Raw genomic sequence first — 21,428 nt, 5'->3', positions numbered from 1 at the left:
TTCCGTGAAATCTGCCGTCGACAAGGACTGAGTCGACCCCACCAACGTGTTTTTGGAGGAAATGAAAACCGGTCTGAGAGGAACCGACGATTCCGCTATGTTAGCAGACTATGCTATTAGCCAACGGAGAACTGCATTATAAAATTGCTTCATATATCAGCGCAACTTGGATGAAGGGGCGTTTTAGAACTTTCGTTTTTTGTGAGCGATGTATATATGCGTCTCAAATCTAAAATTTCCTGCAATGCCGCCCACCCTGTGTCCCTCTGTGGCTCTGAATGTTGACCGACTATAAAAAGCAATGAACGGCGCTTCGCGGTATTGGATCGCGCCAAGATCACATACGATCGTGAAAAACTATGCTGGAAAGAAGTCACTTGCAAATATTGGCCTGAACATCGAAGTCGGTGGAAAATGACCAAAAGGTCGACCAAACCAATATTGGCTTGCCACGCTTAATGGTGATTAGGAAGCGTCGCGACTCCATCCAGGTCAGGCCTTTGACCGAGCAAAGTGGCGCAACTGATCAAGATGCAACAATCTATATTGGATCAGGGCCTTGAGTACACTCGCCCGAGATCATTACTCTGATTTGAGTCAGGTTTCAGACGTTTACCATAACAGCGAGGAACGCTAACCTGTTGATAAGCTGTGATGCGAATGCGAAGCACACACTTTGGGACAACTCAAGGAAAGTGGTGGGTCTCTTCGACTTTACTATTAGCATAAACCTATCAGTGTGCTACGGAGGTATTACACCAACCTATCGCTCCCGCAGCTCGAGGAATTTTGATACTGTGCACTGCTTGATATTTATCTCACTAATTGGTAAGGGAACTTTTAGGGTGGAGAATTATGCAGTGTCTTATCAAAAATCCTTCTTGGATATCGCTCGCTTATTTTTGCGGTCCTTTTGGCGAATAAATTGTTGTAAATAAAGTAAGGCGTGTAAATATGTAAATAATATTAATCACTGTAGAGGCTTCTTACACTTTCACCCCTTCAGATCCCGGAAAAATTAAATCGAAGTTTTCAAGACCAAACTCGCAAGTGCAGACAACGAGAAAATTGGCGTGGCAAACGACCTGGAGTTCAAGGTTGGGTCTCTGGAGAAGGCATTCATAATCGGCTTTAGAGTCTCATATCCTGCAAAATACAGCAAAAAGACATTGTTACTGTGGTCCAAAGAAGATCTTTTTAATCTCAGGAAGCTGACCAGGGTGGTCTCTAACATCTGCTACAGCTTTAAGTTCTGGAAGTCATACAAGGAGTGCCTGACGGTGCCGACTGAATTACTGCAATAACATCGAAAGCATCAGTGAGGGCTCTTTCCCGGTCGCGAAGGGAGTTGCGAGTACTCAATCGGTAATGGCCCAAGATAAAATGAACTGGGCAGCTTCTCTGTATATAAATCTTCGTACCAAGACGGCATACTGTCAGGCATGCCCCAAAAATAGCAGAAAAGGGTTATTCCGTTCCTTGTAGACACTAATAGGGGCTGTACTTTGCCCGCAACCTTTGGGACGTATGTATGGTTTTCATATCGAATGCGGGCATGAGTCAGCGAAGAAGTTCTGTTCAATCAGTCTCACTTGGCTCGCGTTGAACATTCGAGGCCGCGTCCTGCAAATCCACTCGGGTCTAGTGGATAAAATTTTATGGATATTAGACGGGAGCGAGTTGAAGGTAATGGGATATGCTGACAATTTAGTGATATTTATGATGGTTGTGTGTGGGTCAAATCTAACCAAAATGGAATTGATGCTTTTTATCATCGAGGCAAGGGTTCCCGAATTCCACCTTCCGCGAACGGGCAAAGATTGAAACTTTCCAGCAATGTAATTTACGTGTGATCCTAAATCACAGTTAAATAGGAGGCGGAACGTAATAGGATATTTGTAAAGAAATGGAGGTCTTCGGGCGAGGATGTACACAGCCATAGTTCGTCCCATCCTAATATACAGTTCTATTGGGCAGGTGCTAGTGGGGAAGATGCCTTCATTGTACTTCTGAACTTTGTCCCCTAGACCTTCACATTAAATACGCCCGTAGACCGTGACTTGGGATATTGGACAACGAAACTCTATGGTCACAGTAATATGCTAGGCGAACAGCCTTAGGGACTATAGCCAGAGTTCCTCAATGGATTACGCCACACGTAAGCCGAGCTTTAAGAGGAATTGTCTTGGCAAATGCGTACTGGAATGCTGCATACCCTACGTTGCGGAGAAGCGGGAAAAGCTCGCAGGCACTTCCTTTGCAATTGTCTAGGGCTACCTAGAGTTGGGCTGCGGAGACTAGGTAAACAATCCCTTGTGCTATCCTTGCCCTTCTCACAGAAGCCATAATCTTGGGCGTTTGCGGTATTAAAACGGGGCATCACTGCGTCAAAGGTAGTAGTAGGTGGTCAAAGAGTAGTATAGGTCGTAGGGCGGAACGTGGATTGGTACCCACGATGGAACATAAAACCTGGGAAATGCCTGCTGAACCAACAACAACAGCTCTACTACCAAACCCTATCTCCACCTCCACGTGGTGACCGCTGGGAGCTCTTTCTTAACGAAAAGCTGCAGACGGAGAAGGATGAAAGCGAGTCTTCCGCGCCTAAAAACGGGACAAACTGTACCAACTGGTCCGTCAGTTTAGGGGTTGGGTAGGGCTGACAACCCTACACGGAAAACCGATGTTACGGAGCCACGAAAGGAGCCTCGGACAGGATGGACTTTACAACGACGGACCCGGCAACGACAACGGATTAACGAATTGTGCATTTTCTCATGGAACGTGCGCTCACTGTACAGAGATAAACCTGATGAGCAGCTAGCCGACATCCTGTCCCAATATAGGGCTGATATAACAGCGTTACAAGAGATGCGATGGACAGGGACCGGTTTCCTGGAGAAGAGCCGCTACACCATATATTATAGAGGTCATCCAGTAAACCATGTGCTCGGAGTAGGTTTCTTAGTCAGCCAAAAAATGAAACTTGCTGTTATCGGGATTGAAAACATAAGCGAACGGATATGCACTCTGCGTTTGCGAGGCAAGTTTAGAAATATAAGCCTCATTAACGTTCACGCTCGATACGTTGGCTCCCATAGCTTACACGAAGAAACAAATGATAACGGACTGCGGATTATTCAATTAGGGTCACACGAAGTGGTTGTTGGAAGTACCTGGTTTGCGCGGAAAGCGGTCCACAAACATACGTGGGCCTCTCCAGATGGGACCACTTTCAACCAAATTGATCAAGTGTTGATCGAACGCCGCCACCTCTCAGCCTTGATGAATTTCTGAACATATGGGGGGGTCAATATAGACTCGGATCACTATCTCGTTGGCATGGTGCTCCGAGCTCGAATAACAATACCACCTAGAATCCCCTCTGACAATGAGGTGATAATGAACACTGAAGCCATCCACAACACAGTCCTCCGCGACACCTATAAGAGGGAAATGGATGCCGCAATAACCGCAGTCAACAGAGGACCTGGAGATGAAGCATCAACAAATGATCACCACAATCACCTGAAGAACGTTATCATGGATACGGCCACAAACATACTTGGCTCCAGCCCCAAAAGAAGTCGGAACGGCTGGTTTGACGATGAATGTAAGCTAGCAACGGAACGGAAGAATGCCGCATACCGAGTAATGTTGCATTCTCAAAGAACGCGGGCACGCGCAGAGACTTATCACAAACTCCGTCGAGCGGAGAAGCGACTTCACAGACGGAAAAAGGAAGCCTGGGAGTACCAACAAGTCTGTGAACTCGGAAAGTACAGGGAGCAACCGCACCAGGCGCGGAAGTTTTACCAACAAGTCAGCAGGATGAAACCTTATACACCTGGATGCTCATCCTGCAGAGACAAAGAGGGAAATCTGATTTCCGACAGAATGGACATATATGAGCGATGGGTTGAGTACTTTGATGAACTATTGAACAATCAGAACATCAGCGAGTTGGAGGTCCCGCCAACTGAAGACGGCGGACAAATACTGCCACCGCCAACTATAGGGTAAACAGTCCGTGCAATTCATCGGCTAAAAATCATAAGTCGGCAGGAGCCGATGGAGTTACAGCCGATTTGGATAAATATGGAGGCGATCAGTTACACGAAGTGGTTCAACAACTTGTGCTCAAGGTATGGGACAGCGAATCAATGCCTGACGATTGTCAACGAGGTATTATCTGTCTCATACATAGAAAGGGAGATATTACACAGTGCAGCAATTATAGGGGTATCACGTTGCTGAGTACCATCTATAAGATATTCTTCGCTATCTTGCTAGGCCGGATAGCCCCATACGCCCAGAACATCATTGGCCCATATCAAAGAGGCTTCACTCCAGACAAATCAGCAACAGATCAGATTTTCTCTCTGCGGCAAGCGATGGAAAAACTGTTGGAATATAGACAACAGTTGCACCATCTGTTCATCGACTTTAAAGCCGCCATGAGAGAATTCGGTATCCCGACGAATGTGCGAGGCCAGATAAAAGCAGCAGGATCACTCTCAAGACCATTCGACATCAACAACGGTCTACGACAAGGGGATGCCCTATCATGCGTCCTCTTTAACCTGACCCTCCAGAAAGTGATCCGTGATGCTCCTATCTAGGGTCGAAAATCACAACCGATAACAGCTACGATTATGAAATCCCCGCACGGTTGTTGGCAGCCCACAGAGCCTATTTCAGCTTACAAAAACTGTTCCGCTCGAAACGTATCACCATAGGGTCAAAGCTCTTACTGTACAAGACTATGATCTTGCCAGTCCTCATGTATTCCTCGGAAACTTGGGTTCTTAGCAAGAAAAATTGCGAACTCTTGGCAGCGTTCGAGAGAAGAATCCTCCGAAGAATTTTTGGCCCCCTACATGAGGATGGACGATTCTGTAGCCTACACAATGACGAAATCTATAAGCGATACCATGACCGTTCGCTTGTGGATAAAATCCGGCTCAATAGGTTACGGTGGGCGGGTCACTTAATCCGTTTGGATGAGGGTGATCCCACCCGGAAAGTTTAGAAGGGCAATATCTATGGTAGAAAAAGAAGACGGGGCAGACCCTGCCTAACATGGAGCGATGGCGTAGGTCAGGACACCAGACAACTTTTAGGGATATCGAATTGGAGGACCTCGGCGCAAAACCGGGATGTCTGGAGTTCCTTATTAAGGCAGGCCTAGACCGGATACCGGTTGTTGTGCCGTTGACGATGATGATCACCGCGCCAATTGGGCTCCTCGGAGCGGCCACTGGTACTTACTCTACCCCCATCATGAATCTTAAGAGTAAAAGTGAGAAAACTGTTGAGAAATTGGGGTCTGCTAATGAATATACTCGTCGTAATGGAGAGATAACGTAAAAACTTTGCCCCGTTAATAATTCTATAATCACCACCTAATGAGTAAATGTTATTGTCATATCGACCTATAGCTTAACAGTTAGAGAATAGATAACCATAAAAAAGGTAATAAAGGAGGGGCTGATTGTTCAAGAATAGTTTTTAATGGCCAGTAGAGAAAGTGTGTATTCCAAAATAGGTTAAGAATGACAAATTCTGTATAAGAAATTTCAAGTCCGGTTGATTTCACTGATTTGAATTGTGTATTTTGATATGGTATACCAAATATATTTTTCCGATGAAATGGCATCTCGTTTTGCTGAAAATTCTGCGCTTCAAATTAGTAACCAGTAATTTTCCGTGATGCTGAAGTTGAACCATACACAATATGATTTCTGATTGTTCATATTCGTATCTAATTAGGCTCGCCAAAAATAGCCATTCCATTTTCATTTTGACCATTGAGTTTGTTAAGGCGCTTGCTTGCCCATTAAATGCTACTACTATGAAAACTTCATAAGAAAAGAGGTTCATGGTGATTAAAGGTCCTTCGTGAGGTTACATCCGTATAAAAGCGAGGCTGAAAAGGTTTCTCCTCTTTTGTCCCCGTTCTTGTTAGAGAATTATCTTCACATTCATTTTTAATTAATGATAATGTGATAATAAAGAATGAAAGAAATATACCTTTCGGCCCCAAATTCTCAGGAAGAACCGAAGATAAAGGCGTTCATTATTTTAATAAGTGTTTGGTCATTTTGGTAATTTGTCCTTTTTCGTGTTGATATTCCTACCCGTGACATGGCACGCACAAGAGGTGGATGAACGTTTGCTTACCTTTTCTTAACGATTCCAATAATAGTTGTGAAATGGCACCCAGGCGTATGCCTCACCGATCTGGAAGATTGAGGTGATTAATGATAGCGGTTGAAACGGGCTTTTCCTAATCATCCAGTACTCACCTGGCAATATATTCAGCATCGAGATATTTCGGATATCTTGCATCAATAATTATCAAATGATGTGAACCGGCCGTGTTATTCTGAAATGCCTCCAAGGCGGTCTCCTTGGTTTTGACTAGTGTAACTTCCAACTGATGTCTATGGCACGCATTGTTAAATGTTTCACAAACACTATCCGCTTTATGGAAGATAAGTAAAGCCTGAAAATTAATCAAGCATACAATTTTGTATTCAACGAGGATTTATTTTAAACATAAACAATCTGAATTGATATTTACCTTAAGTTGAGGATTGGGTGGTAATACCGTTGGATGCTTTAAATCCATAAGAGGTTTCTGGAATAGAAAGAAAGGACACGAATAAATCAAAGTGGACTGAGAGAAAATCAGCGGAAGAATAAAATCTTGACTTGGTATCTTATTAAATTGCATCAATAGGGATCAAGGGATCTATCTATGTTCGCGAAATTCCTTGCCTTTGCCGGGGATACAAAACCTATTACAGTCTTTTGTTAAGGAATATCAGATGAATTTCGTCTTAAGCGGATTTGTAAGTTAACGTGGAGTTGAGAAGGGGTTGAAGCTAATATTAAAAGGGACAAATTGTTATGGGGACTCAAGGAAAGGATATTATGCGGAAAATCGAATTTACTAGACCAAGTTTATTGTGCAGGAGTTGTAAGTTGTTCATGAAAAAATAACGTGGTTGATGGGATTGTAGTATTCCCTTGAGAATAAAGAATCCAGAAGAACGTTAACTTTTCTTTGGTTGTATGAATAATAGATATTGCTGAATTAATCCACAATGATGCTTTCTTCTCAAAGGAACTTTAACGGTTCTTCCGTTTCTCCTAACTTTAAAGTTTTCTTATATAGTTTTCTTATGCAACCGATTACGGGATTACTTTGCTTCTTGTGCATTGTGGACTTGTGAAGTGGAGCTTCAGAGCTCTGCTAATTGAAAGAAACTTGGGAAAGTTAAGGATTCCATATTGAATTTCAAATTATTCCATTAGGATCGAAAGTAGTTTCGCTTTACGTAAACGATTTCGAAGTTGATTCCCATTTTTTCTACAATTTACTGTATTTGTGACATAATGCATCGATTGCGAAAATAGAATTTACAGCGTTTGTACAGGATGCAGTTTAGGGTAGTAAAAAACTATTTCAAATTAGGATGCACTCCAAACGGTGCCGTATACTTGCTCTTATGTTTTAAGGTTGCAAATTTGATCTTATGAGGGATTGCCAAAGGGGAGGTTGCAAGGACTGGCTACATTCTGGTGACGCACAGTATTTTTCCTAAACAAAATATTTTGCGTGATTTCATATTTAAAGCATGATGAGAGGAAGGCGTAACATTTTTTTTCGGGACTCAGAATATGGAAATTAGATAGCCATTTTGGTAATATACTCCTATTCTCCCTAGGCCCGGATTTTTTCTATAGTCTTGCTCAGGTATGATTACTTGAAAAGGCACGCAAAGGATATTGATCGCAATTTATGTGCAAAGGTTTACATAATTACTGCCAGCACTAAATGCATTAGGTGTTGAATGGAATGGAAATATATAAAAATTTTGACGTTAACTTTTGATTGCTGCTCAGAATATGCATTGACAGGACCCTGTCCAAGTGAACCCTAATTGTTTCAGTGACGTATTAATCAAGGATTCGACCCTTGAAATCACATGTATGTATGAGGAATGTGCAAGCAGTCCAAGGAAGCTTAGTTCGTTGTTGGGTTTTGCACTGTTTGACATAATACAAGCCAAAGAAAATGATACGAATAACTATGGAAAAAGTGGAAATTGTTAAGCTCTGGGACTGACTATTATTAGCTCTGCATAGGGACATAATATATCTTAGCAATTCGATAAGGATTACATTGAGTCCACTAAGCAATTTTGTTCCATCTAATGAGGGAGCCTGTAAGAAATTCAGACGGCTTAAAGTGGGTAAACCGTCATGCTGTTCAGCAAAATCAATGCGCCGGTAAACTTTTGTAGAGATGCAGTTAAATTAAGTACTCGCACAGAGAGAGAGTTTGCTACAGAATGAAATATGTTTCAGGGTTAAGATGATTCTACAAGAAGATCTAACTATTGGTGGAATAGTGGACCAACCGGGACAACGGCAAGTATGGTTGATGATTAACAAAAGAACAATCCTTAAAGGAACCATAACGAAACTTTTAGTTAGTTGTGTAGCGAAGAGAGAGACACTTGAAAGCAGTCTACCCAGGTACATAAGTATATGATCCCTCTGTAAAGGATTGTGCTTGGTTCATTCAAAAGCCGTATTCACTCAGGGGTTTTCCCTTATCATAGAAGTAATTGTAACTGGTAAAAGATGCTTAAGAAATAATAGTAGTAACGCAATAATTAGAAAAGGATGCCGGGACTTTCCAGCAGAATATGGGTAAACAAGCTTCGGTTCCAGTACGTAAACCTAATAAGGCCGCCAAACTCGCAATAACACATGATCGAACACGGTTGCTAAGTTGTGTGGAACATGCAGGGCCGAGAAGACCTTCCAGCTTTATGGCAGTGGTAGAAACTCGTGTTGCCACCTAAAGCTGGTAAGTCTTCAGGTGAGTCATCTTTTAAGTAAAAGGGGAGACGAATCCTGAAGTAGGTGTGTTCGTAGTCGTGGGGAAGCCTCTGAGAACTCAGACCGTGGTGGCCTATTGAACTCGACTCCCCCGACTAACGGAATATCCCGGATTCGTTTATGTATCGCAGGATTTCCGTTAGTGGATATGAAGCTATCCTTTGCAATTGATCTCTGATGAGTGCATAGGGGGAGGATTCACGTAGAAAATGCTCTACCCTTCGGCGATAGATATGGATTTGCATCGATCGTGGAAAAACTGCGAGAAAGGCGTCTTCGATGGTATGGTCATGTAATTCGAGCTAACGAGAATTCAATCGATAACACTGATCTGAACATCCAAGTCGATGATAAGCGAATAATAGGCTGGTTGAAACAACGATGCTTGATACCCTGGATGGAAATTTAAAAGCTTTGCGATTGCATCCCGATGAGGGTTTTGATAAAACAAAATGGCGGAACTGATCAAGACGAGTCGACCGCCCTTGTAAACGGGACAAGGGCTAAAGAGGAAGAAGAAGAATGGACGTTCCTTCGCCATGGGTTTTAACTAGACTGCTGTTTAAGAAAGGAAATACTTTTCTTCGCCCAACGATATAGAATGCCTTTGAAGACCTTCTTCCATTCTTTCCTCATGAATAGCTTTTGTAAATGCAAAACATGTAGATACTTTTATGCACGAAAAAATTAGATATCAATAAGTCGGAAACCTAAAGCTCGGCGGTTCAAGTATGAAAGACTTTGAGGAATCTATGTAATAATGCTTGCATACAAGATATTTCCAATTGTACATAGCTTCTAGATTAAATGCATTTCATAGAACAATGTCATTCACTGCATGTATCAGTATGTATAACTGTTTCTTAGAAAAATGCGTGTGATAGACAGACAGAGAATCGATTTTAATAAGTTAAGTTTAGCTTCCCACGAACCCTTGAAAATGAATGGGGTAGTGACTTAAAAACGGATTGGATTTCATATCGTTACTTTTTCAGAAATGATCAATCCCAGAGGGAATAGCAACTGAACTTGTCATAAGTCGCAATGGGTTTTGTACATCTCAACAAAGATTCATTATCTACACATTTATCTATGGCCGATTTAAAACCAACCCCTTCTATTTATACCTTATTAGCTGTATTTTAATAGATAGGTCCTCGAAAAGTTTCAAAGGTAATTAACATGGCTAAACCGCAGCCATCTTGTAGAATATAGCAGCCGCATTGACTAACTTTTCTCCTCTCGCCTAGATTGAGGAGAGACGCTTCGGATTTCATTACCTAGTAAAGGTAGTTTTTGCAAGTTGGCCTGATTTGCGTGATGCCCTGCTAGCCAGAGCCGTATTTATCCCTATTTTCGCCTGCTATGTTATTGAAATATCAGCAAATTGAATAAAATTCTAGCAAATTGAATAAAATTCAAACGAATTTGACGAAAACAAAATAAATAAATGAACCTTCCAAACAGGAGAACCAGTGATCATAATATCAACATAAAATTTTGTTGACTCGAATTTTGAATGCACCCTCGTTGCGGGTAGTGAAGTCAAAAACTGATGACATAAAGATAGCGTTGGACACGCGGTTTTCTTGGATGATTCGGAATTGGAACCGCCAGTAATCTGAAGAAATTTTAGGTTTTTGAAATGGGGTTCAGCCTTCAAGCACAACTATTTTTGTTGACAGTTTGGTATGTCGAATGACGGTTTCTGAGATGATTTTCGAACAAAGACTTACATGGAAAAGTTGCCGATAGTGAAGCAAAACTCAATCAACTAGCTTCCTCATTAGTTTATTCAGTTTATTGATGACTGAAAGACTAGAGTTTATGCATGACTTGATAACTCCATTAAATCTCACAAGAACCGCTTTCGGGAAACTATAGTTTGTAATTTTAATTTACACTTCCTTTAGAACGGTAAGCTGACACTCTTCAGATCGCTCTTAGGTGTTAACACAACTGGTTCTGTTCCAGATGACTCCCTAATTAACACACGAACATTGAACTAGCGCTGGGAACTATAACCTGACCCGTTTGTATGCTACAGATTCCAGATTGGGCACATTTAACTCAAGGCCAGACTGAAAGCAGGAGCAGATTAAAACAATTGTTATACAAATGGTAGAAGTTTTATTCAAAAAAATGTGGTGGACTTCTAGCCTACTTCAGTAAAGGATTAAATACTGACTGTTTTCGTGTTTTCTATAGGCAAGAAAAAAATAGAGTTAGGTGGTGGGGGTAAAATGGGTGGTCATAACCGTTGGTAATATCTGGTACTTATTAACCAAGAGTCGCAATCCTAAAGGGTTTTGTGTACGACCCCTCCGTGGTGCTAACAACCATTTGGAAAGCTTTCGGCAAACTCACTTGAAGTGAAAATAATACCAATCTCCAAAAAAAGGAGGATCTAGGTGGTTTCAATAACTTGCGTTCCATTTCTCATTTGAATGTCTTCACTAAGCTGATCAATGTCATGATGATAGTCCCACTTGACAGTTAGATCAATGGAGTACGAAAAGCTGTTCCTGGTCCGGTTCTTATCAACATATGCACAGAATCCTTATGCTCCAAAATTTTGGCCAAGGTTGATATCTTCTAGTGTGACGACGATTTTCTCAACGTGGTAACTGGTGATTCGAAGACAGAATATTTAATCTGTCAAGCAAGCCACCATCCATCTTTGGGGAGGGTAATGACAGAATACATATAATGAAAATTCGGCTAAAATAATGAACTTTGTCTCGGGGCTAGTTGGGCCTGCACTTTTGGGACGCTTTTGGATTCAGATCGATCCTTGATTAGATTTCGTTCTCCACGATAGACGCTCCCAAATACCTTGACAAGAAAATTGACAGTCGCATTTTTTAGATCTCTGGGAATCACTAGATCTACCTTTCTTCAAGTCGGTTTTCCTGTGGCAAATAACCGTCTTCCCCTTTCAGAAAAACATTCTCCCCAACAAGGGAAACCATCAGATATGGAGTCCGTTTCTTACTCATTAGTTGTAATCCTTACACGAACAATGGTCTTGCCGTTGCTTTCAGGAAGTTCGGCTTTATTTTCGAAAGAATGAGAGTGAATAAGGCTGCATACGTCTATACCACCAACTTCAATTTATTTAACTGCTACGGGAACTCAGACTTCAGTCTCAGATCTGCTCCAGCATAGGGGAGGTTCCAAGCCTGAGCAATGACGGCTACCTAGTTGTAGTCGCAGATGCTTCGGTATGCCATGTGTATGAAAAGAAAACAGGGAGAGGAGCCCATCAATAATTGAAAACCAATGCCGCCAGCATGTGTTTAGCGTTGGCATTATTTCGTTCGGAAGTCATTCTGAGCCATATAAGTGCTACACTATTAGCTTGCCGTGGCAAATAAATACATACTCACTCCAATTACACTTCATTTAAAACTATGGAAAGGTTTATCAAATACAAGTCGAAATGATTTTCTTCAAATTTCCTGATCGGTTTTATTGGGTGGGTTAGTTAGATACGATAGTAGTTTACTCACTAGTAGTAATGAAACCATAAGCGAGAAAGGAGTCGAATCAATTATAATTAATTTAATACCGTTCATGTTAAAAATAAATTTTTCGGCCAAAGAAAGTGCGTAAATAATTACGGTGTTATAGACACAGTTTGGGGATAATATCCTGTGGAGAACGTGTGCCACTGCAAGGCGTGGCGGCTTTTTTATTGGAGGTAATGGATTGTGAGTGAGGGTCACAATTTCCGACAAGGGTCTCAAATGGTTCGAAATCTCATGAAAATTGTTGACAAATTGAACATTGTGGCATTGCACTTGGGATAATACAATTCCTCGTTAGATAAATTTTACGCCAGTTGTCGGCCAGAATGAAGCGGCGGATTGAAGGTTTCTTTGTTGTGAGATTGTCACTTTTGAGGCAAAGGGAAGTGTCACTTTTAAAAACTATCAGTTTTCTGCATGCCAGCGCTAGACCTCATTCAGCGGACGTTACAAATTAGAATGTAGAAGAAGATAACTATTTTAAGAATGTAGAATGTTGTAATGGGCCCCCCGACCCATCACCTTGTTATCTTCATCTTTTTAGAGCTTACTAAGAGGCGTGGGGGCCAGTGGCTCGTTTAGGCTTTACTGCCAGTGTTTAGGAGCGTGCCAGAGTTTTTACAAGAAAGGGATTAAAACGCTCCCAATTCTCTAGAAAAAGCTCTAAGGTCTCCCGCCCATTATGTAGAAAAATAATACATTTCGGTAGCAAAAGTCAATAAATCTATAATAAAAAAAATTGAGTCCTATTTATCTTTGATACACTGTCTTATTTTGAAGTATGTAATCGACTGTCGATAGCTGGCTGCTGGTGTACTGAACAAGTTTTTAGTTGAATTAGACATTATTATCAAAAGTATGCGGTATAAGCTTGTCTGTTTCAAGTGGTTTGGGATTTAGGGTAGATTAGCATACGGTGTGGCACATTATCGAAAAGGTAAAATATGTACATATAAGGTTCAGAAAACGATATAGAAGTGGAAGCTTCTCTTTTAAATAACCACACGAGTAACTTCGGTGCATGTGTACCATATCGCACCTGGAGTCGGGGGTCTGGGATTCAATTTGATTCAAGTTAGTGCAGGTTTTTTGGGGTGTTTTGTGTTTACCACCTAAGAGTATAATGAATTAAGGTGGCGAAATGCAGTAAGAAACTTCTACACCTCTTATACGTTACCCTAACTTTTAGTTAGCATGTTCAATATATTTTTGCATTCTCTTGGAACTTGACTGGATATAAAAAGCCCAAGGTGTGTTGTAAGTCGAAAGAATAGTGAAGAGTGGGAGTAAAAAAAAATTAGGCAGAACTCTCAGAAGAGATTTTGTGTAACATAACTTGGCATATATCTGATTTCGAAGAAATTCGAATTGCTTTTTCATTTGAATTATAAAAGCGAGTACTTTCAATTATAAGGTCCTTCACCGAGTCTAAATGCGATGAATTTAATAAACTTTATCGTGAAAAACTCAAAATTAGTCATAATTCATCGGATAAAGAAATCGACGAACAGATTAATTGGATTACAGACGTCATCAACACTGCTGCCTGGAACCGTCGGGCATTGGATACCGGTTACAGAAACAGAGGTGTTGAGGAAACTCCGTGTTGTCCGCTGATTCATGTGCATCAAAACCATTTCCTTTTTTTGCCAAAGGGAGCCCGTCGAAATTGCAACAAGTCTAGCACCCATACATCCACCCCTAGTAAGTATAGTAAGTTATGTGCGGTAAAGAAATACTTCGTCGTATATTTACCGAAAATTTACCGCTAAATGTTTGATGGAACCGTTCCTCTTTGTTTTTAATTATCGGTCGTCTCTATTCCTTCAGGCGAAGATTCCCACCCGCAAGAACAACACTTTCGGGTTGTCTTTGTTGCTTGTTGCAAATTTATAAACAAGGTATGTCTATTGCCTACCCCGATCCGTTAGGAGAAGAATCCATTAATTCACATGCTGCAATGGGCATCTACATAGCTTTGTGGTGCTAACTATAAGAAAAAAGGGCTAACCATCATTTTTGGTTTGAATCTATATAATTATATGATTTTTGAGCAGAAAATTTCAAGGTTGGCAGATTATGGGTAACCTAATGTTTCAGGAAACACACTTGAGAAAAATAGAGACGTTCTCGAGGAAAGGCAACAGAAGACCAAAATATTGATTTCAGCTTTTAGTCTTTCGGCTTGGGTGACACCCATATTACGACCATCCGCATCCTTCATTTGCTTAATAAGTTTATTACTGCCGACATCTATGACGCGTATTGTAAAGATTGGTACGTCCTGAGCCTACCCCCCCAGGACGGAAAACTGTCAATGACAGCGTTGAACCTTCTCGCTAGTGTGTCTTCAACTGATGTTGGTTAACCTGCTCAATACTTTTGAAGGTACAAAAAAGTCCCGCCTGAGTTCGTATTTTTGCATAAAGACAGCATCAAAATACAAATTTTGAGTAAATGACGAAATAAGGAGCAACAAAATCGATTCCGTCCCTGACGAAAGCTGATTCTGTTGAGTGACCAGTCCCGTCGGATGTATTATGTTCGGTACGTAATCTCCCTCATTTGTAATGACAATTGTTAATTATCATATTTCTTCCCCAAACTCGAAAGTCAAACAACTTATAGTTGCTTGTATCAATCAGGTCACATATTCTCTCATCTAAGACTGTGACCCATAAGGTAGGATATCATAGCTGCGTCAGATAGTGAGAACAGCGGAGTAGTAGAGAGGACGATTGCGCAATATTCGCCGGCAATGTTGATGCAGATGAACAACGCTTCGATTTCCTCTTCGTCATTTGTGCTACCCGGCTAGTTGGTGTTGTTACAGTATCATGAGCAACGGTCTCAAAACCGTCAGTTTCCTTGTAGATATAGGTTTAGGGATCCAATGTGTATTTGTCACGGCTAGAGTGTTGAGCCTAACTTTCGGCGACACTGTACATTGTCGTAATGTCCTCCCAGTAAAGTGCGTCTGAAAAAGAAGAAACTTGACGACGATGAAGGGCTTTGGAATTCAATATTTTGGATATTGGGGCTTGTGCACGTTTGGTAGTCCGCAGCCTTAACAGAAGACTCGAGTTCACCCAAAAAGTCAAATGTCCAATCAGCCCGAATATCCAGCAGACCAAATCAACCCTAAACACTTGATTCTCAAACTTAAGATTTATTGAGATGCCTTGCATTCTCACAAGAAAAACTAAGCGATTGGTCAGAATGCCTACTAGAGTTTCAACTTGCATAGCTCTCGGAACGCCTTTGCTGGAAAGTAAAGAATTTGCCTCTGGGCGATGAGTCTCTGCTTATGGCATAGTAATTCGCCAACCAGTCTTTGGTTAAGGAGTTTTCCAGCCGATTGGCCAGTAAATTCAGCTTTATGGTAGCAACCGAAATTTTCGCAGTTAAAGGATATATTAATCTTCCAACTGATCGCTAAAATTCTAATTGAAGAGCCCCATGAAAAATGAGTGTCGGTCCATTCAATATTGACGGGAAGGAGAATATAAAAATAATAATTAATGTAAAGCTACGAAAACATAAAGAAAACGATGATATGGGCTGTCATTAAAAAAATGTATTAAAAGCAGAAATTGATGGAAAGATATAAAAATAAATCTTAAATAATTTAAGTAATCCAAATGATCATAAGAACGAAAAAATAAAGCAGCTATTCTCAGATGAAACTTCAGGACTTCGTTTTTTCTACTTAACACATCTTCTTGCACACAGGGCATTGTTAACGGAAGAAGTATTAGAAGAGTTACACCCAGCCATAGAGTATAAGATAAACAAATTAAACAACAGGTTAGGGCGAGAATCTAATCCTCTTCGTTGGGAATCACAGAGCAGGGTAAGGAGGGAAGAACAAAATATGAAACATAAGCCAACTGTCTATTTCCTTAAAACTGCTGCGGCAGGTTAACTTCTATACCATTCACTGGATCGCCATGAAAATCGGTAAATCTCAAATTTTCAGCCCTATCCTCGTAGTGGAGGGGAGAAAGGCGGCCCTTCTTCCACCCTGTTGAAAGTTCCTGACGGTCACCTCCCTAAAAAGTTAAAGCCTCCCAAAACGGGTTTTTGCTATGTCGTCATGGTAATATTTTAATTTCCAAACCTACTGCGTTAAGGAGGAAGGATGAAGGGGTATGTAAGAGGAAGGAAAAATGCCGTTGAAAAATTGCAACGGCCATTCTCGCTCATTCTCAGAAATATTGGCGCCTCCAATTGGGGTTATTTTATGTCAAAACGGCTTAACTTTGAACCCCATCCCCCCGGAAATAAGGAGAAGATGAATGAAGAAGTCGGGGGTATTTTGATATTATCATGGTAAAGTTTGATTTGTCGGCGCCACCTCGGAAAAGAAAGGGATAAAGAGGGTACGTGGTACGAAGAAGAAGGTCCCCCTTACTGACATCGGTGAGGAATTGTGGCGGCCATCGCCCATTGAAAAATTATGGTGCCCTGAAAAGGGGCTATTTTCGTAACCTCAATAAGCTAATTGATAAGGCAATCTTAGTCCCAATGTGCGAGGGAGGTTACAGAGGGATCCCCCTGTGCCTCGCCATCCCTTCCTCTTACTTGCGTGAGTGCGGAAGTGGATAGAGGAGGAAGAGGCAGCGCATCTATGATTGTCCTATCAATAAGATTATTAATGTTACGAAAATAACCTCATTTCATGGCGTCATAACTTTTTAAGAAGAAATGACTGTTATGGGTTTTCAGCACGGGATAGAAAAATTATGACATCAAAATATTCCCCACTTGCGGCGCCTTTCCAAAGGGGGTAATCGCTGCGATTTTTCATTGAGTTTGACCAGGAGAGCCTTTCCCTATAAAGTTTTCACTTCCTCCAGGAATGGGGCTGAATTTCCTAAACTTTTTGAAAATATCACCTAAAAAAATCGAACATTGGAAGATCAACTGGACCTGTATGGTAACGGTCCGCCACTATAGCTGCTGCAATTTCGGAAGAATAAAATTCGTGACTACAAACATAACGAATCAGAGCCTCTACTTTGCTAAAACACAAGAAAAATTAGATGCATGATTTAACAATCTGCAAGTTTGGGTTTCCACAACATGAGCTGCGTTTCGTATGACGTCCGCGAGCCCTGGGAAGTGCACGGCGACGAGCGTTGGTGAATTTTGAGGAGAGGAAATACTTTATGTAATTGTATGTAACATATTGTATGCATTGTGATTTACTCTTAATATTCTCTTTGTTCCTCGGCTGATTTGATATTTCGCCGCAATGTTTTTAAGTCACAATGCGAAGGCGATTGAAAATTCACAGAAGGATTTCGGTTAGACGCAAATTTCAAACGGAACACTTCGGGAGTTTCGCGAGCGTTGTGAACATCAAACGGACTGCAGCTATGGAATGGCGAAAGGCATTCAAAGTGAAAAGACAAGTGTATCATCAGATCAGTGAACCATACTTTTTCAAGTACCTGAAGAACATTCGCAGTTTTTGCAAATACACACAGGCAGAAGTCTGTCGGGTTCAGTTAGCATGTATATAAAAGTTTTCAAGTTATAGAACGAAAAGATTGTTATTTCATGTAAGGGTAAGGAAAGACCCTTCAGAATCTCGGATGAAAATACCATTGAGCTCAGAGCCGCAAAGCCCCGTAAATTCATTATGAGACTTCTGAAAGGTAATCACCGTCGACATAGGACGGGGGGATGGGAATGAGGCTTAGGATTTGGGAACATACGTGTAATCTAAATTTTAGAAGGCGCAGTTAAATGAACTTGAAGTCTAGCCTAAAACAAACTTGACATTTGAAGTTGGGAGCCTGAAAAGAGTATCTTCCTCAGTTAAATCAGTTGAACTCTAAAGAGTTTTTGGGCCCCACGTTGGGCGCCGTTCGCAATGTCGCTCTTATTTGTTTTCCATCAATTCAATTAGGCGAGATGCATATAATATTTGCTAAAATTGTGGAATTAATACTTAATCCATTCGTTAATTACTATAAGTGTAATATTCTACTTTTCATTGCTCTGGCGCTCTGGTATATATAAGTTGCGTATTTGTTTTATGGTTTAAATTTCCGTTGTTTCGTTTAAAAATTAGAATCTTCTTCTTTTTCTTCAGCCTTTGTTCCGTTCACAAGCCGGGTCCGCTCGTTGTGATCGGTTTCGCCATTTGGCTCTATCGAATGCCTGATCTGGGTGCAATCTCGAGGCTTTTAAATCCCCATCCAGCGTATCAAGCCCCCTTTGTTTAGGCCTGCCTTTTAGTCGTTTACCACCGACTTCGATGTTCAGACCAATCTTGGCAAGTGAATTCTGGTTAGCACGAATTGCGTGACCATACCATCGAAGACGTCTCTCTCGCAACTTTTCCACGATTGGTGCAACCCCATATCGATCGCGGATATCCCCATTTCGAATGTGATCAAAATGTGTCACGCCACTAGTCAAACGTAACATCTTCGTTTCCATCACCGCAAGACGCTGTTCATTGTCTTTTATAGTTGGCCAACACTCAGACCCATAGAGAGCGACAGAACGGACGACATTGCGGTAAATTTTAGATTTGAGACGCTCGTTGATACGTCGATCACAAAGAACACCAGTTGCGGAACGCCACTTCATCCAGCTTGCGTTAATGCGTGAAGCAATTTCATAACGTAGTTCTCCATTGGCTCATAGCGTTGACCCGAGGTATTTAAATCGCTCAGTTCTGGGCAGATCACTGCCGCTGACAGTGATTGTGCCTGTTTCATGGGGATCGGTCGTCAAAAATTCAGTTTTGTTAAGATTCAAATTGAAACCGTGTTGCATGAGGCGATCATTCCATTTTTGGACAAGTTACTCGAGATCATTTTTTAGAATCGAATCCCCATAAAAAATATTGTTGATATCGTATTTATTACAGAGTTTCTTAGATGTGATACTGCCGTTAAGAACACTTTCTTACTTAAAAGGCGATCACTGAACGGAAGCCTTGAATTAGTTGCACTAACTAAAATCGAACTAGATAGTGATATGTGTATAATTTTGCACCTTAAAATTATTTCCAAGTAAAATATAGATATGTAACTGTGATTTGAATCCAATATTCTGGGGCGAGCTTCTACTCCGGTTGCGTAAACTTGACTGCTTTCATTGAAAAATATGCACTATGTATTGATTCTCAATGGTTTTTCACAGATAACAGAAGAATGTAACGAACTAGGAGTATCTGAAATTCTTACGATTCATGAAAGTTTTCTAGTTGTTTTGCGTGTGCGTTTCTCGTAGGTAAGATTGCTCTATAGCAAATATGAAACATATGTTACATGTAATCTTGATAAAGCGATATCAATTATAAATGTGCGCGATCTTTGCTATCTCCAGGACTCAAGTAGGCACAGAAAGTAACACCAACCCCATTACGTTGAATTTTTAACGTATAATAAGATAACGATATAAAGGCAATACGTTCAGTTTTCTTTGATAACATCTCTGACTGTGATCGGTGAATATCACTCGGTGATGTGACGTTGTTTGTAAAACATGTGCTACAAAGTACATGTAATATATTAAGGAGCAGCGTTTGCTCGTTGCTGAGCAGTCTATTGTTAACTTACTTTAATTTTTAAAATTTTGAAATGATTACCCCAACCGGGAGTTTATGAGAAACTTTTCACATATCACATCTGATTATACCATCTTCGGAACTCGAAGGCGACGCGGCTAACAACGTATTCGTACTCGTATGTTCCACTTCACTTTTTCACACTATCGACAAACATAATCAGATTTTACACCGAAAAGAAAGAAAAACCCACACTTTCTCGGTACGCGCTTTGTATTCAAAACAGTTGAGCACCTGAAGCATTACTACCTTATTACACCTATGAGAATTCACTTCTGTAAATAGTTCCGACGTCAATTGAAACTGATAAGTAAATATACTCGTATGAAAACGTTGCTCTGTGGTGAAGTGATAAGGCAAAGCAGAAGGTGAGTATAATTTTGCGTCATAGTGTTGATAATCTCGTTACAATACGGAAACATTTAGATAAATACAATAAAAGGTTCATAGGCGAGTGGCACGGAGCCAAGGTGGTAAGTTGTCTACGGAGGAAGGGTTTGGTTTGCGGTGCTTTTGCAGGGGGATGCTGATGGTTCCTGTTAGGCGATAAGGTTTGGGAACCATAGTCAGTTGAAGAGAGAAAGTGTATAACTCTCGATAAGGTAGTTTCGGAACACTGTGGGGTACTTTAGTGTTGGAAGTTATAAACTTGTTATTAACGCCAATTTGAAATCTGGATGGGGTAATTCCTTTGGAATCCATTGAAACTTCAGTATTTTGAACGGGATGGGAGTATCGATTGAACTCGTTATAGATGCAAAGCTGGCTACATAAAACTTTACATTACCCGTTGCACAGAAAATTTTACCTGGAAGTAGTTGGATTGTTGCCGGTGAAGCAACGGCCGGACAGACAGAAGGCCTACTGGAAGACTAAGGCGTGGACGTTCTGCCAAACTTGTTAGATTTTTGTAAAAAAAACTGAATTCTTCCACGATTGATGTTCTACATAGGTATCCAGCAAAGACCCACAAATACCGAACAAATATTGTCAGACGGCTAGGTGGAAGATAAAGGGCTGTCAGAAGGCTTAAGGTTTCAAAAGAAACGTAGAATTTGCATAGAAGTGCTAGTGACAACTCATATTTATATCTCTAACGGATTGAACTATCTGCAATATGACAGACGGCAAATCTGAATAGCTCGATTTTCGGTAGTGGGAAGTGTCGAAAGCCAAAGTGAAAGTATTACGAAAATTCGAGGGTCCAGTGACCTGCTCAGAATCGAGCGATTTAAATGTCTCGGGTCAATGCTATCAGCTAATGGAGAACTGCATTATGAAATTGTTTGATCTAGTAGCGCAACGTGGATGAATTGGCGTTCCACAAATGGCGTTCTTCGACGTATTAACGAATGTCTAAAATCTAAAATTTATCGCAATATCGTCCG

The 21,428-nt window shown here is 41.0% G+C and overlaps 1 protein-coding gene across 7 annotated transcripts in view; it reads right to left on the bottom strand.

Annotated features, from left to right (window-relative positions):
• Window positions 1-21,428, bottom strand: part of LOC119652275 (high affinity cAMP-specific and IBMX-insensitive 3',5'-cyclic phosphodiesterase 8) — a 485,640-nt gene that overhangs the window by 21,534 nt on the left and 442,678 nt on the right. For all 7 annotated transcript variants that reach the window (XM_038056299.1, XM_038056307.1, XM_038056318.1 and 4 more), the window contains 3 exons: window positions 6,587-6,643; window positions 6,309-6,508; window positions 6,184-6,243 (listed from right to left, as the gene is read on the bottom strand). In XM_038056299.1, coding sequence (XP_037912227.1) covers window positions 6,184-6,243; window positions 6,309-6,508; window positions 6,587-6,643 — 317 coding nt within the window. The remainder of the gene's footprint in view (window positions 1-6,183; window positions 6,244-6,308; window positions 6,509-6,586; window positions 6,644-21,428) is intronic.

Source organism: Hermetia illucens, chromosome 1 (assembly GCF_905115235.1).
Source record: "Hermetia illucens chromosome 1, iHerIll2.2.curated.20191125, whole genome shotgun sequence".
Lineage (NCBI taxonomy): Eukaryota > Metazoa > Arthropoda > Insecta > Diptera > Stratiomyidae > Hermetia > Hermetia illucens.
This window is presented reverse-complemented; position numbering and strand designations above follow the sequence as displayed.